The 18,210-nt window shown below is 40.6% G+C and overlaps 1 protein-coding gene across 1 annotated transcript; it reads right to left on the bottom strand.

Annotated features, from left to right (window-relative positions):
• Nucleotides 1–1,849: 1,849 nt before the first annotated feature.
• On the bottom strand, nucleotides 1,850–18,138 carry LOC124284402. Its single transcript, XM_046720491.1, is given in 17 exon segments — nucleotides 1,850–3,169; nucleotides 5,057–5,150; nucleotides 5,744–5,857; nucleotides 5,859–5,962; nucleotides 6,622–6,803; nucleotides 7,788–8,025; nucleotides 9,129–9,158; nucleotides 9,160–9,629; nucleotides 10,247–10,395; nucleotides 10,934–11,139; nucleotides 11,378–11,547; nucleotides 14,372–14,471; nucleotides 15,748–15,905; nucleotides 16,018–16,123; nucleotides 16,755–16,866; nucleotides 17,959–18,033; nucleotides 18,035–18,138. Coding segments are annotated over 17 exon segments (2,553 nt in total). The 5' UTR covers nucleotides 18,094–18,138; the 3' UTR covers nucleotides 1,850–2,983.
• Between the last annotated feature and the right edge of the window lie 72 nt (nucleotides 18,139–18,210).

The raw sequence follows: 18,210 nt of genomic DNA, 5'->3' as shown, positions 1-18,210 counted from the left end.
CTTTCAACTACTTTGGGCGCTGATACTCGAGGTTTTTCAGTTTGTTTGGTCCAGAATTTCAGTGTATTAGGAAACAGCCACACAGAACTTTCATCTGAGAAAATCACATTGTCCCAGTTAAATTTCTATGCTGTAAGCACCAGTTCAACCTTCGCTCCTTTTGTTCAGGTTTCATGATCGGTGATGGAATTTTCTGCCAACCCATTGCATGTAGCTCAGTCCTAATTGTCTCCTTACAGACAGCCACAGTTCCTCTATCAAATATATCCAGCCTTAAGTTTTCTAAACTCCTTCGTTTGTTTTTAGAAACAAGAATACCAAGCCGCCTCCTGTCACCGACAGACAATTTTCTGGGCCTACCTGCGCCTCCCTGGTGCTCAATGCCATATCCATTTGCAATATATTTCAAAACACATAAACAGTGGACAAACAAATGCCTGTTCTACTTGAAATCACTTTTTAGCTGATCTGATGTCCTTGTTATAATACTCTACTTTACATTAAAGTGCCATTCAATTGAAGTTCGTGAATACAAGAGACTAAACACAAATACCAAGCTGTTGCCGTATATTGGGAGCCCATTGTATATAAGACATCAGACACACATAAAATGCTCATGGCCTCTTCAAGACCACAAAGCCTATTTAAACTGCAGGCACACCGGACCTTTCACTTTTCACTAAGTCAATATTCCACCCCATATTCCAGTAACATCACAGCGGGGAGACACAGCAATGGGCTTCACACATTGTACTCAGCGTGACGAGCGGACGCTTTAACCACAAGGCTACCGCACCGCCCTTCTTACACAGGAGCTTATATCGAAATGTTATCACATACATGAATCTCGGAGCAGTCGAAGGAATCAATACAGGAATAATATTATACTTTCATCTTTGTGTTTTTTTAATTTATTTTTTGTTTAACGCCACACACAGCAATAATTTATGGTATATGGCGGTGGTTTGAAAATACTAGAGTCTTGACCTGACAGTCCAGTGATCAACAGCATGAGCATCCATCTAGGCAATTGGGATAAGATGATTCCTTTATATCCGCATTTTACAATAAAACGTTCGTGAAGTGTCTAACCAGCTATTGTAAAGTAAAGGTTATAACGAACTCAAGGGGAACATTAATTTTCTTTCCTTCCAGTTGTAACTGTACTAGTTCCTTATACACATTTCGACTAAAATATACAGGGGACACTCAGGACCAAAACAGTTGGGGATATCCGTCACCTGATTGTTATAAACTTTGTTTAATGTAATATCAGCATGGCTAGTAGTAATTGTGTTTCCACCAGCAAAACCTGAGACTGAAGACATGAGCAACTACTGAAGTCATTTGGGTCCTGACTGCTCCCCATCAACCTGAACCTGTGTACCCACCCCTTACTGGGCACCTGTTCTCCTGAATTACTGTGTGTATCCTACTTCGTCATTATGATTGTAACATCATAGTCAACATTTACTAATAACAGGTTTGCTAGCTTCGTATCTTTTTGAAACCCGTGAGGATCTGGCTTAGAATTGATCTTCAGTAATCCATGATTGTGGTAAGAGGCGATTAACGGATCAGGTGGTCAGGTTGGTCAGGCTCGCTGACTTGGTTGACACATGTCACGGTATCCCAATTGGACAGATCGATGCTCATGTTGTTGATCACTGGATTGTCCGGTCCTAATTCGATTATGTACAGATTGCCCCAGTATAGCTGGAATATTGCTGAGTGCGGCATTAAACAACCAACCAACCAATCGTATCGATTTGTAACAATTCAGAAATGTACCCAGATGTCCTTACACTCTGATTTGGCCAGTCTTACTTAACATGAAAAACAACTAATATTTCTGTATCACGTGTTTATTATAACCTGGTTAAAGATTCACTTTCTTCCAGTATAAAAGATACTGTATCACAGAGAGAATCACGTAAAGTAAAAATCAATAAATGTTTCATAAAAATTATGACAATATATTTGTAAACATTTTGGCAATGGACATCAGTATTGGGAAGAAACTATCATATTTGAAATCATGTGATCTCATGTACAAGAAGCTAAAATGAATGGTGGTTTGTGCTATCATAACTGACAAGAATAATTATATAGATGGTTAGATATAAATATATACATACATACACATGAATTATTTATTATTCATAATCACTTGACTAGAATGTAAATCAGTCAAATAGTACACCAAAAGATAAAAAGTTGTTCTCCACTTCAGATAAAAAATTCTAAAAATACAAAATGACAGAAACACATCTATACTTCATACACATAACACTGCAATACAGACAACAATTACCAGGGACCTGTTTCTCAAAGTGGTCTTAGCATAATGACTGTCAACTGAAGATTATTAATAACAACTCTGACGTTTTACAACAAAGATCACTGTGGAAATGGAGCCAGGCCAAACTGAACACTGCACAATCTGACACTGTCCATCGTCCTCTGTGCTGATTAATTAATGCAATTATATATCTTTTTAACTGTAAACAACCCTCTGTATGTCTCATCGTTAAAAAAACCATACAATTTCAATATCATAACAACTTACAATCACATATTTTAGTGCTTACTCAAAGATATATGAATTAATGGTTGCATTTATTTAACATTTTAAGATCACATACAATGTAATTATAATAGTGAAATATTGTAAAATATAAAACACATGTATAGCAGACAATACTGAGTCAAACCAGAAAATGTATCTTCCCAAACCATTAACAAACAATTTCGTTTCCAGTTTCAGTACCATCTACTGAATTACATGTTATACACACAATCTATTCTTAATATATAGAACAGGATGTAACACAGAATGCTATAACAACCCTTTCTACTGATCCAGGAGTTGACACTGCTCAGGAAAAGAGAATACTTTAGTTAGATGTCATTTGAACCCAAGTTGCCAATTCCACATGACCTGACCCCCAGGATCAGCACCGTCCTATACACCACCCCTCCTCTAGGTCTGTGAAGCGAGGGAAGTGTCGGAGGAGCTTGGGGACACCTCGTCCTGTTTGTGAAGCTTCTGGAACTTCCTGTCTGCTTTCTGCCGCTGGTGTTGCTCGGCCAACTCCTGCTGCTCTGTAAGGTGTCTCTGACGTTCCACCTCCTCCTCCTCTTGTTGGGTCTGGAGTTCCTTCCGCCACTGTGGAAGATGATGTGAGTGAGTGAGTGTGACTTTACATGTCCATGATGTCCATTTTGTCCATTATATATGTCCATGGTATATAGGCATTTTGTCCATTATATATGTCCATGATATATAGGCATTTTGTCCATTATATACAGTGGAAACCGCCTAAGTAAAGACCGCTTAACTAAACAGACCTGATAAGTAAACACTTTTCTTTGGTCCTGGCAACTTTCTTCATTAATTATCACTATTAGAGTCTGGTTAACTAAACTCAGATAAGTAAACAATACCGCTTAACTAAACGTCTTCTCACGGTCCCTGGAAGTAAATTACTTAACAAAAGAGACTGGATAACTAAATTAGCGATCACCACATAATCCGACATGAGGGGCAGTCGTGTCAGTCTCCAGTCAAACAAACATCCTGTTTACAGCTCGCTGGCGTCAAGCAGTTGACAATACACTGACAACTGGAGGCCAGCCCTGATAAGTTGTTCATTGTTACATATGCATACATATACATGTACATGCATATGGTTGTCGTTACAGGTTTTATAAGTTTGGATAAATAAAATGCCTGATAAGTAAACAATTTTGGCGATTCCCTTGACATTTACTTATCAGGTTTCCATAAGTCCATGATATATAGGCATATTATATATGTCCATGATATATAGGCATTTTGTCCATATATATGTCCATGAATATAGGCATTTTGGCCATTATATTTTGTCCATGTCCATGATATATAGGCATTTTGTCCATTTATATGTCCATGACATATATTTGTCCATGATATATAGGCATCTTGTCCATTATATATGTCCATGATATATAGGCATTTTGTCCAATATATATGTCCATGATATATAGGCATTTTGTCCATTATATATGTCCATGATATATAGGCATTTTGTCCATTATATATGTCCATGATATATAGGCATTTTGTCCATTATATATGTCCATTATATATCCATGCAGTATGCTATAGTAAATACCCATGACTCAGTTTCTGCTGTCACTGATTAATGTCTGGGTGTGGATTTTAAAGCTAAAATTAACCAACCAATTAACATTCCCATTTCCTTCGTGACTAAAACAAGTAGCAATATCACTATGAAAGGTTACTGCTGTTACTGTGTAACTAATGCACACAAGTATATAATAGTACAAGTAATGGTGATATTAAACCAACAGATCAAAAGAGATTCTGTGACCACAAACATTAACATTAAGAGTCCATTAGTGTTTGTTTATCACCACAGCCATCAGTGTTACAGCTATATTGATCAAGACTATGATGAAGACTATGACGATTTCTGCAGAGTGAGGGTTTGGTTTAATAAGGACGTCATGTTACTAGTATTAGATGATGGCTTAACTAATGTGAGTGAGTGAGTGAGTGAGTGAGTGAGTGAGTGAGTGAGTGAGTGAGTGAGTGGTGGTGAGTGTGAGTGAGAGTGAGTGAGGAGAGTGAGTGAGTGAGGTGAGTGAGTGAGGTGAGTGTGGTGGTGAGTGAGTGAGTGAGTGAGTGAGTGAGTGAGTGAGTGAGTGAGTGAGTGAGTGAGTGAGTGAGTGAGTGAGTGAGTGAGTGAGTGAGTGAGTGAGTGAGTGAGTGAGTGAGTGAGTGAGAGTGAGTGAGTTTTACGCCGCTTTTAGCAATATTCCAGCAATAGCACGGCAGGGGACACTGGAAATAGGCTTCACACATTGTACCCAGTTCTTCGGCGTGACGAGCAAACACCTTAACCACTAGGCTATCCCAATGCCCCAGACTATGCCTGAATCACAAGAGGTTGATGTCAGCATCATGCCATCAACATCAAATAACACACAAAACATCCATGGACCCTTCTCAAATTTCATGGTAGGAACCCACTTCTAGAAGAAAGCTCACCTGATCCTCAACGATCCTCCGCAGGTCAAAGGTGGTGCGGGTGTTGAATTTGACGGCAGGCTCGTACAAGGCAGTAGCCAACATTATCTCCTCTCTGTCACATAAACACAGTTCATTATATGGGTAAATCTGACCTACGTTACAAACCAAAACCATGATGGAATTATCCACTCGTCTATTTTAAGGAGACAATCTCAAGGAGCATCAACCAGGTGAATTCAGTAAAAGCATGACACAATTCTAGCGGGAAAACATTGGGCAGAGAATCACCCAATCACACTACACACAAAACATTTCTGAGGGTAGCTTTTTACATTTAGCACAGTGTTCATGAAAGAACATAATGATTCTTTTGTCATTGAAATTTATCACCTCTGAACAAATTTTAAAGTAACTTTTCACATTTAGCATAGTGTTCATGAAAGAACATAATTATGTTCAGAAGTTGAGAAGTGTAGATGATAAGTTACACTAGAAACACAACACAATGGTACTTACATGTAAAGAAATACTTAAGTCTTAGACAATTCTAAACAAAAATTTCACAGAGTCATTACAATTTTCATGTGCAAGAGGAGATCGTCTAAAATCATGATGTATTTATGCTACATGATCTGGAAGTCAAACTAAAGTGATTGATGAAGACCTTTAATCATTAACCCTTGCACAAACAAGGAGATTCCTTACTTGAGAGAGGTCCTCAAAGGTTGGCATGATATCTTAGGCCCTATCTCATGTCTGAGGGGAACCTTCTTCCTGGGGGCTGACTTTTTCAGTGGCCTTTGCTCCCCGGGTGGGGGAGGGAGGTAGGTATACGACAGACAGCCCATGGGCAATGCGGCTCCCTATAGAGGAGGGTTGGACGTGCAGCTGCTTGCTCAGGATGCTCTCGATGTCTGTGTGGACCTGGAAACAAACACCATCTTTTTAAGAGAGTGAGTTGGGACACAAACCTCATCTGATCCTGGTTTAGTCAATGGAGGTAACTACTTTGTCTTTAAAAATTTTTTTTAACAAATTTGAAGGAAGGTTAGATGCAATATGGCCTGGATGCAGTGAGCATTCCTTGTATCACAGTGAGTGAGTTAGTTTAGTTTTATGCCACTTTTAGCAATATTCTAGCAATATCATGGCGGGGGACATGAGAAATGGGCTGCGCACATTGTACCCATGTGGGGTATTGAACCTGGGTCTTCAGTGTGACGAGCGAACACTTTAACCACTAGGCTACCCTACCGCCCCGTATCACAGATGTGTTCAGGTAATAGAATCAGCCTTAAACCAAAGGCCAGACAGTTGGACGGGTCTCAAATAGACTTTCATAAGAAGAGAGTTAAACAAATCAAGAAGTGGACGTATCCCATAAAGATGGCACCTTTACATCTATGTTCATAAGTAAACTGAATCCTCATTTCCATACAAAAATATCAAGTTATCTTATTTGCATGTTCCGAGAGACATATTCCAAATTCATAGTTTGTATCCTCATCATGATGCTAATAATGATAGTCTGGAAGGTTAACATGAAGAGACACCTTTGAAGATGTCAATAAAACTCCCATCACCTGTCCCACTTTCAGAGCCTCCAAGACTCGATCGTCCTTCTCATGAGAGTGTGCCTTGATGAGAGTGTTCCACGCAGCGTTCCGGATTCCTTCTCGGTTCTGGTCTTTGGCCAGACATCTGCAAATCTTGACCAAGGACTGGATGGCACCGTACCGAATCCTCCAGCTCCAGTCATTTGGGCCTGACAGGAGAAGTACACAACACTAACTATCAGAAACTAAGACTTCTTAAAAGCTAAAATAGAAGCTGGCAACACAGGATGTGATGATAATGCAGCTATTCTGTATCGTTTCACATGAATGACATGCATGGTGTTTATACATACGTTTGTATTAAATACCAAGAGAAGACATTTCTTGCAGTACCCATGAACCACATAGACAGAAAGGTCCTTTTCAACCATTTCTGGCCTACTTTCACACTTTGATCTTAGTGGTGTGACGACCAAAGTCTATGCTATTGAAATGAGTTCTGTAGAACGTACAGTGCTTTGTTCATTTATATATTTTAACCCCTGAAGATCCGGGTTAGAATTGATCTTCAGTAACCCATGCTTGTTGTAAGAGGCGACTAACGGAATCGGGTGGCCAGGCTCGCTGACTTGGTTGACACATGTCATCAGTTCCCGACTGTGTAGATCAATGCTCATGCTGTTGATCACTGGATTGTCTGGTCCTGACTCGATTATTTACAGCCCCCACCATATAGCTGGAATATTGCTGAGTGCAGCATAATACTAAACTCCCTCACTCACTCATTATATTTTAATATTAGTACAAGGCCAATTCTAACCAATGACATAGCAGCATGTATGTTAATTTTTAAACATTTATTATGTGTTCTACATGCATATCCAAATCAAACTACATTGTTAAAACCAAACAATTTAATGACATTCTGTTAATTTTGTCTCTGTCCAAAATGAGAAAAGATTTTTTGGCCTACAGTGTCTACAAACATAACATGCAAAGACTGGGAAAAGGAAGTGTTTTCACTAAACTAAAATACCAATACATCACATCAACACATTCTCTCAGTTCTTTTGCACACTGTATGTTATTCTCGATAGGTAAATTGACAAGATAAATGTGATACCTAATTAACACTATGTAAGCATGTATTTACTGAAGAGGTAAAGTGTTTATGTTCAGAAGACTTTACACACCTCCATCCCTGACCTCATGCAGAGGCTTGAAGTACACCAGGTCTATGAGACCTGCGCTAGGCAGCGGCACTGTGGTGAACCCTCTTCTCATTGGCTCCAAAAGGTCCTTGTTGACGCCAGCCATTGCCATACGTTGAATGCTAGCACTGGCGCCATGGATACAGATATCAGCCAACACGTCGGTGTAGGTCGTGGCGACCTCCCAGTGCCAACCATGGAGGCCTGCCATCTCCGGCATCTGGTAGGACAAGAACAAGTGTCCATCAGTGGGTAAGAGGAGTTGGCATCATTTTGTCTATCAGGGCCAGATCCAGGGTTTTGGAGAAGGGGGTGCACATAAATCATGAAGTCCAAATAGGTTAGGGGGAAATGGTCCTCAGGGAAATTTTTCTGGGGGAGAGGGAGGGGGACCCCCTCTGGATCATAATTTTTCCCTGTATGTTGATTGTTATAAGTACATAAACAATATAATTTTGACACAGACTTCAAGATCTACACCAAACCATAAAACAACATTCACTCACTGCATTAAATACATGTATTTGTTTGCAATGGCTTTTACTAATAACAATGAATTGTTACAGGAAACTGAATCCTGAGGATGAATACTCATGTTCCTGAGGGCTTAATGCTTAGAGAATAGAATAAACTATTATCATTATCAGCCCCAGAGGTAAGGATGATCATCAATACCATGCAGTCAACAATCAAAATAACAACCTGATCTTTCTTCACTATATATTTCAGTAAATAAACTTAGGGTTCTTACAAGTAAAAAGATATTGATGTATAAATTAGTGTGAAGAGAACACCAATACTGACTAATAGAAACGCCTATTGTTAGGATGTCATTACAGTCAACATTATAATGAACACACTTATAATCAACTGAAGTATTTTTTTGTCCCAACCACTTCCTACATATACTGAGAGAAACAAATAAGGGAACATCACTTCATTCATCGCAGTGTTCCTCAGTTTATTCTCAGATTTGCACCCACAGTGCAATACAAAGGTTGCGGAGAAACCTGGAAAAGAATAAAGGAACACTTGTGCTTCACGTGTTCCCTTATTTGTTTCCCTCAGTATATTTTACTCAAAATGCCTATCATGACATACAGCTACGACAAAGTAAAATTATTGAGCCTTTTGAGTTGGTTATAACTATAATTAACTGTATATCTTAGAGTATTCGCTATACTCAAATTACTTTTAGTTACCTTAATTTACTTTTAAACTGAGGAAATTGCATATAAAAGCTACACAGAAAGCTTATCTCATAAATGTTATCTGCCCATGGGTTGGTTTCTCATGCAACACATCCAAATCGTCAATACTTACAGCCAGATTGGTGAACGTGGGTACCGAGCTGGCATCGGACATCCTGGCACTTGGCAGGTTGGACCCTACTTCCGCTTCGCCACCCTGTTCCTGCAGTAGCCGCCATGGAGCTCTGATTGCTGCGCAGTGTGTCTCGGGTTAGTTTTGACCCACTCGAGAAACTGGTTGTGGGCAGCTTCTCCTCCCTGACCTGGCCAGTGCGGTGGATGACCACATCATCAAAGGACACCTCACGAGACTGAAGCCGCATGTCGGCCGTGTTCTTCAGGGCGGGCCTCGAGGGTTGGTGTTCCGTAGCAGGACTGCTTGTTGATTGGGGATCTGGTGGCATGTCATGTGACTTGTCAGTGCTGTGAGGTGATTGGTCAGAATGGCTGCGTTTCTTCTCAATCTCACCTTCTTCACTGCGCTCATAGATGTCACTTAGTGACTGTTTGGAGCTGGTGCTTGTTTTGGACTTGGATGATTTTGTTTCATCTTCACTAGAAATTGTCATCATTTCTGTGAAAATGAATTACAAACGTGGGTTCATGTGGGTTTCAAACTTTCATGTCTACTTTTGACACACACAAAAGGTAGGTTATCAAGGTGCCGTTCATAATTTATGGCTGGGGCTGGGGTGGGGTGTTGATGATTATAATGGGGTTCACCCACATTTTTCTGGGGAGGAAGGGGGTGATCAATTTTGTACACATGTACTAGGGGGTTGGTCATTGATTTTGTACATGACATGCAAGGGGAGAGGGCACTTACTTTGCACATAAATCTTAGGGGCGTCATTCACATTGTACATGCTTCATATTTAGTTCAATATTTTAAATAATTATTCAAATAAAGCACCACATATATCGCCATGTCCAAGTGAGAAAGAGTGTCCTTCAGGCTTAACACAGTTTTGAACAGAATTTCAGTTACATCACAGCAAGGGAGGAACACCCAAAGTGATACAAGTTGTTCCAGGTCTCCACTTTGGTTAACCTTAACATCACTGGGTATGGGGTTAAAAATCAAAACTTCATAATGGGGAGAACCTGGGATTCAAACCTGTTATCAGCAGATCCTGACATGCCTAAGGGACGCAATATGTTGGCATGAAGTATAATGAAAGTCTCCCCTACCTGAGCCAACTGATCGAGAGCTGAGGGGTGGAGTCTGGGTTCCATCAGACGGTCGCAGCCCCTGGGCCAGGCGATGCAGCACCTTCATGGCCGTCATGTTGGACTTAGCCGCCTCAGCTAGAATGTTCAGGGCCATCATCCCATCAATCCTGGAATGTTCAAGAATGTTATCATTATGGTATCACATGATATCTTATCAGATAATCAGAAAATATGTTTAAAGCCTTGATATGCATGCATAGAGAGTGAAATTATTTCACTTGCCATAAATAATATGCATTTGAGTACCATATGCAAACATACTCTGTTTGCACACTATATGCCATGTGCTTCGATGAATGTTAAGAAGTTGGAATACCTCATACGCTGAAAAATTAGTTTGTCCTCACCATGTTAATCCAGAACCCCTGTATTCCAAACAGTTACTGCTGGGGATGTCCATTTGTAGTAAAGGCATATAACTAATAACCAATGATTCAACAATCAAGAAATTTAACAACAATTTTATTTAGAATTTTATTCAACATTGTGCATTTCAATTTCAGCAAAATCATGTGGGAAGGGTAAATCACACTAACTGAAATTAGGTCAATGCTTATTTGACAGATTGAACTGAACTTAGTAATCAGTAATGAATACCAATATTCTAAATGCCACACTGACATACGACAATGAACCACTCCCTACCAGCTTTCATCAGCCAGCCCCAGCCCGCAGTGAGCCAGGGCCTTCAGCGCCTCGTTGAAGCCCCCGCCCAGGTGGTTGGTGCAGCGCCACACGTCCAGGGCATGCCACAGGGTGGGGCTCAGGTCGTGCACGCTGCTGCTGATGGCTGCACTATGCATGGAGTGGCTGTCGTCACGGCTACGCTTCTCATACAGCTCTCGTGTTGCCTGCAGTCAGAATAGAGTGTTTCTTTTTTGGTGAATTTGTTTTAACTCTTTCCACAGATGTGTCCATTTATTTCAAAAACATGAATTAGTTGCTGACACAGTTGAGTAAGTGAGTACTTTAATAGCTATAATGGCCTCACAATCACCAATTTCACCACCTTTAATGACATGCACAGTGTATGTGAAAAACTGTTCATCCCCAAAATGCACATTTACATACACGTAAGTTAGCACATACCAAGTTAAGTTCATCCATGTTGTGTCTGGGCGGCATCCGATCCCCCTCCTTCACCTCCCCTGGCTCGATGATGGCGTCGGCCAGGACAATCTTTCCCACCTCTATGATGTACCGGATTGACAACAGGGCATTGGGATATGGGCTGTAGGCTTCCTGACAGTCTTGTAGTCCTGCAGGGAAACAGCAGGGGGAATAAATATGTAATTGTTTAAGTAAAATTGATATTTTATACTTATCCTGACTCATGATCTTTTGCTTATCTCCCTTTCCTATGCGAATGGTAGTGGAACACTTAAATCCTTTGTAGTTCCCAAAGCGGACGTAAAAGTACACTCACCCACGAGTTACCTCCCTTTTTCTGCGTAAACAATCATGTGACTAGCCTTACTTGTCACTCTCTCCTGATTTTCTGCCCATGCACCTGGATCTACTGTGAAATCTGAAGTGTTTCCAATTGGAGGGCTTGAAAGTCAGGATAAGTATAAATTTTTCCTTACATATTTTACTCATCCTGATCATGATCTTTTGCTTATAGAATCAGACGGATTGGTGGTGGGTCAGGCCACTTCCTGGATTCATCAGCTGTCCTTAGATACGTCCTGTATCCCTCCCATGGGAACTGCGTAATGGCATTTCCTATTCTTCCAACTTCCGTTATAATTTGGGGGGGGGGGGGCACCATCTTGTCTTAGTTCACTCTCCGACAAGTTGAATCTTGTCTATTAATGTGGCTTTAAGATATACTAGTATCTTCTTTTTACTATAACCTATAGCTTATGATAAGATCTTTATCATAAATGAGTTGCGACCCCTTAACGTACAGGTAAGATCTTTACCCATACAGAGTCTTAATCACTCATGCTAGCCTAGTCTAGACTGTGCGCATGGACTTTCAAACTAATACTTTTCCTTAGTAAAAGTTATCAACAAGTCAACGTGATAAGGGTGAGATTTCCAACTCAGCGCCTTTGTGGAACCGTTAGTTGTTGTGCTACAACAAGAGGCCCAAACTGGTGAATGCCAGAGACGTCTGCGGTGGCTATGTCTCAGAGGTAGTGGTTGGCAAACACCGTATCCGACTTCCAAAAGCAGCCCTCCATAATTGTTGATATAGAGCAATTTCCATGCACTGAGCTAGTGTTGACGCCAGTGCTCTGAATTATTGTGGGTTGGAAGCTCTTGGAGGTTCTAGTCCTGCTGCTTTATAGGCTCTCAATATAACGGTTCTCATCCAGAACGATATTGTTGTTCTTGAGACTTCCACTGTTGTCTCCGACGACAAGGGGATGAATAGGTGTTTGAATTGCCTTCTCCTTCTTTTAGTCTTTTGAAGATATCTCTTCAAGGCTCCGACAGGTCTTGCGTATCGACTGGTCCGAGGATCATAGATAGCGCTGGTACATGGAACTGTCTATCTGGTTGACCAGGTAGTTGATTCTTTGCAATAAAGTCCCATCTAAGTCCTAGATGTACTGCAGGACAGTGCCCCGTGTCGAATGTAGTTCGTCCAAAGTTCAGCGCATGTATCTCAGACATTCGAGCTGCCGTGGCTAGGGCAAGTAGAAACAGAGTCTTCTGTGTGAGTCGCTTGAAGATAGTCTGTTCTAGAGGATCGTAGGCATCACTCATGAGATGACGTAGAATTACATTCAGATCCCAGGCTGGTGCTCTGAATTTCTTTTGCTGGTCCGCCAGTTAAAAGGATTGCAGCAGAGCAAGTAATTCTGGTACAATCGTCAATTTGATGCCTGGATAATGTCGAACCTTTCAGCGAAAAGGGAGAGAGTGACAAGTAAGGCTGATCACATGACTGTTTGCCCGGGAGAAGGGAGGTAACTCATGGGTGAGTGTACTTTTACATCCGCTTTAGGGAACTACAAAGGATTCAAGTGTTCCACTACCATTCGCATAGAAGAGGGAGATAAGCAAAAGATCATGAGTCAGGATAAGGAAAAATAATAACACTTCTTTGGACCATATTCAAAAGTGACATCAGACCCGACTCACTCACCCTGAACTAGAAGGGAACGTTCAAAATTTAGGAGAGGTGATGATGATATTTATGGAGAAGCATGTACAATGTGAATGACCCTCCCTAAAATTTATGTACAAAGGAAGTGACTCCCCCACCGACCTCCAGCTTATCATATACAAAATCAATGACACCCTCTTAGTACGTGTGTACAAATTCGGTGACCCCTACTTAAAATCATCATCACCCCTCCTAACCATAAATTACAAATGGTTCCTAAGTCATAAGTGACCAAGGGGGATAACTCTCAATTCACAGAGAGAATAACAAGTTAGTAAAGAACACTAGAAACAAGATATTTATATATCCATTCAGTCTTACTAAAAACAGGGTCGGTGGGGGAGCCTGGTCAGGGGTGGAAATAACTCATTGCCCGATGCCCGAGTCCAGTGATTGTTTTCTGTCGGGCAAGCAAATTTGTATATCACACTGTACCGGTGTCCAGTTGATATTCCAATGTTAATTATGTTGTTTATTTAAAAAATCAACAAGAAAACGGCCGGTATAGTGGAAAAATTATTAGGGCAAGTGATTTTACATGTGCCACTGTACCGGAGTACACTAGCAATTTTAAAGTTATTTCAACCCCTGCTGGTGGTTAAAGCGTTCGCTCGTCACAACGAGGACCCAGGTTTGATTGCCAGCATGGGTAAAATGTGTGAATTTCTGGTGTCCCCCGCCGTGATATTGCTGAAATATTGTTAAAGGCGGCGTAAAACCATAATCACTCACTTACTAAAAACAGAAAATAAGGGTTTTGTAATGCAGATATAGCAGGCTATAATGTAAAGGTTTGAACATAAATTGTACATATATTAATTTCGGATTGTAACTACAAGATATCATAAGCCAATGTCTTTGGCAACCGAATCCAAACTTCCAAATATCTTTTAGTTGAACTAAATATATTTTGTCAGAGACGAATGAAACATAAACTGATAGAGAATACAGCAAAGACTAACCATCCAGATATGTGAAGAGTCTGTTCTTGAAGTCGGTGTGACCCTGGAGCTGACCGGCCATGTGGTGATAGAAGAGACGTGTAAACACCAGCTGACCCATCTGGACAAACAGGAAGAAAGGGAGATAAAATAGTGAGTGAGTGAGTGAGTTTAGTTTTACGCTGCACTCAGCAATGCTTCAGCTATAAGGCAGCGGTCTGTAAATAATGTAGTCTGGACCAGACAATCCAGTGAACAACTGCATGAGCTTAGACCTACACAATTGGGATACGATGACGTGTGTCAGCCAAGTCAGCAAGCCTGACCACCGATCCCATTAGTCGCCTCTCACGACAAGCATGGGTTGCTGAAGATCAATTCTAACCCGGATCTTCACAGGTTGAGAAAAAATAAACATTTTTGAAAAAGGTACAGGCTGCAGTACAGTTAGCAATTTTGACTGAAGTCACTCCAAACTAATATAAAATATATCTCACAGCTTAATACATCACAATAAACCCCATCCCCTGGATGATCCAAAGTAAAGTAACTTTACCCAAATATGGACCCTTTTGCTGCAACGCCTATCTTTTTCGATCCTATTCAAATGACATATATACCTGTACCAGCAAATGACACTTATGCTTGTTCTGTAAAATTACAGGTAAGAGATGGAGGTATGATGTCACTTTCCAAATTCAGCAAAGGTAGCAAATTGATCTATATTACATTAAATAAACTGAAAACGATTCTGTGGCATTTGAGCAGTGAGTTAACCAAGCAATTATTGTTATATTTCTGCTCACTAGCAGACTACCGTTTCTCTGATCATCCTTACTGTTGTCTTGTTTCATATCATGACACACTAACTCTTAATATTTCCAACTTACCTAATAAATTGTCATACATTTAAGCAATGTCAAGAAAGTACTTTTACATCTCAAAATTAGATTTCCAGAAGATAAATTCATTTTGGATTTTCTCTTCCCTGGTCGCTGACACTAATCTACCAACAAACGAAAATCTGCATAAAACACAGATATTTGACCTGCAGTATATATACACTTAGGGGTTTCTAATGATTGGTTACTATTAGCTTATATTTCCGTAAGATGACATCCCTTGAATATTGACAAAAAGGCTATTTTCAGCGACTGTTTACTCATTGCGTCCTCCATGTGTATCACTCAGAAGTGATCATGCGGAAAATAGCATTTGGAATCGTTCGAGTTTTTTAGGTAACGGTTCAAACGGTATGTGCGAATATTAACTTTCGCGATTGGTAAGCTGTGTTCTGATTGGTCAGTCGAAAAGGTTAGCTGACATGACCTTCATTTTGTGAGATAAGCTAACACACTCCTACAACAGCAAGTGGACAATTGACACTGGAGCAGTACCCGGAGAAGTTTGATTTCGGCTGTGCGGAGGAAAGGTTGATGTACGGCTTCCGTCCGCAGCCAGTACAGCATGGTCTCAGCCAGGAAGAAGAGGGCGGGAATGTGGTACTTCTCCAGGGGGGACACGTCCAGAGACGTGATCAGGATATCCAGGCATTCTGTACAAGAAGAAGAGTCTGATGTCATGGAGAGATATCGTACCATGATATCGAATAGAGGCATTATATAAAGACAGTATGTATAGAGACATCATATAGAGACAGTACTCACCTTCTTGAAACCGTCCCTTGCACTGTGCAAGTTGTGCCATTTCTGTCCATGCCATTGGGAGATTAACATGTTGACCTGCACCTAGGTCCTTTACTCCTGCTCGACGCTGAAAAGTACAAACAAATATTGCTGTGTGCAAACTAATATGCACAGCTGTGCATGGTGCTGACCTAAAAAGATGACCAGGAATGCATGGTGCTTACCAACCGATGATGTTCTGGTTTGCTTGGTGCTAGGAAATTAAGTGAGTTTAGTTTTACGCCGCTTTTAGCAATATTCCAGCAATATCATGGCGGGGGACACCAGAAATGGGGTCCACACATTGTACCCATGTGGGGAATCGAAAGTGGGTCTTCGGCGTGACTAGCGCACACTTTAACCACTGGGCTACCCCACCGCCCCAAGAAATTAAGAATGGTAATCACAGCAAATATGGTATTTGAACCCATTCCAAGAGATCAGGCAGGACTAAGGGATACAATTCTGCAAAGTGATTTGCCATACCCTACTTAAGATTGTTTGGGTGAGGTGTTTCTGAAGCTGTAAGTTTGTTCTAAGATAATGTCCAAAGAGGAAAGATGAAATGAATAGTGCAAGATAGGATAAGTGTAAATGTAGTTATATTTTTATGGAAAGCTTTCAAGTGTAGATATTTTTTATGTATTAGCTAAGTCACATTGTGGCTTTTGGCGCACTTAGTCTGTTTAATGTCTCAAGGGCGGGCAAAAAATTCTCACCTTTGCCCTCTCCAAAATCTTCCTGGCTGTTTCATCCAGTCTCTCTTTGTCATCGATACTCTTTGTAGCATTGTAGAGCTGCACGAAGTCGTCTGATATTTCCAGTGGGTTTCTTCAATCAAAACAAACTCATCACACTGTCTTAACCTGATGTAATAATCTGATGTAAAACATCTCTGAAGAGTGACAGAAGTTCATCAGGATTATAGGGATACAGCTACAAATATACATCACAAGGCACTGTCAAACTTATTGTTCTTGCACATGTTTCTTTCTATTCTGATAAAGTGCATTCACCAGTCCTCTTGTACCTGTCTCAACTGGAATGGTCCTGAGACTATCTGTTTCAAAGAACAGCCAAATACTCAAGTTCCATGAGTGAGTGAGTGTGTATGGTTTTATGCTGCTTTTAGCCATATTCAAACAATATCACAGTGGGGGACACCAGAAATGGGCTTCACACATTGTACCCATGTAGGGAATTGAACCCAGGTCTCTAGTGTTAAAAGCAGATACTTTAACCATTAGGCTATCACACCGCCCCTCAAGTTTCATGAACAGTACAGAGGTACATAAACTTGCTAAAGTTAACTGTTCACACAAGGGAACATGTCGCTTTCCACTTGGTCCAGTTTGGACCCAAGTTCCAGGCATATTCATGAATCTTGATGTACCTCCAGCCCAAGCAGCATTGATGCATAAAGTGTATTTTTGGAGAACACTAACAGAATATATCTTCTACACATGACCAAATGATGAAACTTTATTGAGACCTTTACCTGAAGTGTGCTCAAAAAGAGGGGAAGCAAACCTTGTACCCCCATAAATATTTCCATGATATCAAATTGCAGCCAATAAATTAAACACAATGAAGAAGAGTATTTCTTCAACACAGCATGTATGGTTTCGAAAAGAACATCCTGATAACCCAGAACATTATTATCTTTTTTTTTCAAATTAAAGCAGTTATTCAGTGACCAAGGGTATTCACAATAAAAGCATCATGGGAAAGAAAGTGAGTACTGTTAATAATTACATTGTCTGTTAGTGGTTTCCCATCATTGTCAGGCCCATAATCAACCAAGTCAGGTGTATTCATTCTGTGCATTCATGGAGTACTGGCGATCATTGGATTTCAGGATTTTAGCTTCAGATACACAGGTAATGTGATGAATGTAAACATATTTTGTTACATATGACTCACCTTGTAGATGCAATGGCCTTCCTGCTCTTGATGCTCTCCAAGTAGGACTGTTTGAGGAGTCTTTCCTGCAGCTCCACGCTGGCTGTGAGAGATGATGCCAAACTTGTGGACCACCGGCAACTTTGTGATTGGCATCTTGATCACAAGCTGGTGTCACACTGAAGATATGATTATGGTCCTTTATCTGGCGGTAAAAGTAAAACTTTACTTTCTGGTTACACTTAGCAAATCATTATCAATCATCTTTTTAAC

Source organism: Haliotis rubra, unplaced genomic scaffold, assembly GCF_003918875.1.
Source record: "Haliotis rubra isolate DU_JTF1 unplaced genomic scaffold, ASM391887v1 Scf336, whole genome shotgun sequence".
Lineage (NCBI taxonomy): Eukaryota > Metazoa > Mollusca > Gastropoda > Lepetellida > Haliotidae > Haliotis > Haliotis rubra.
This window is presented reverse-complemented; position numbering and strand designations above follow the sequence as displayed.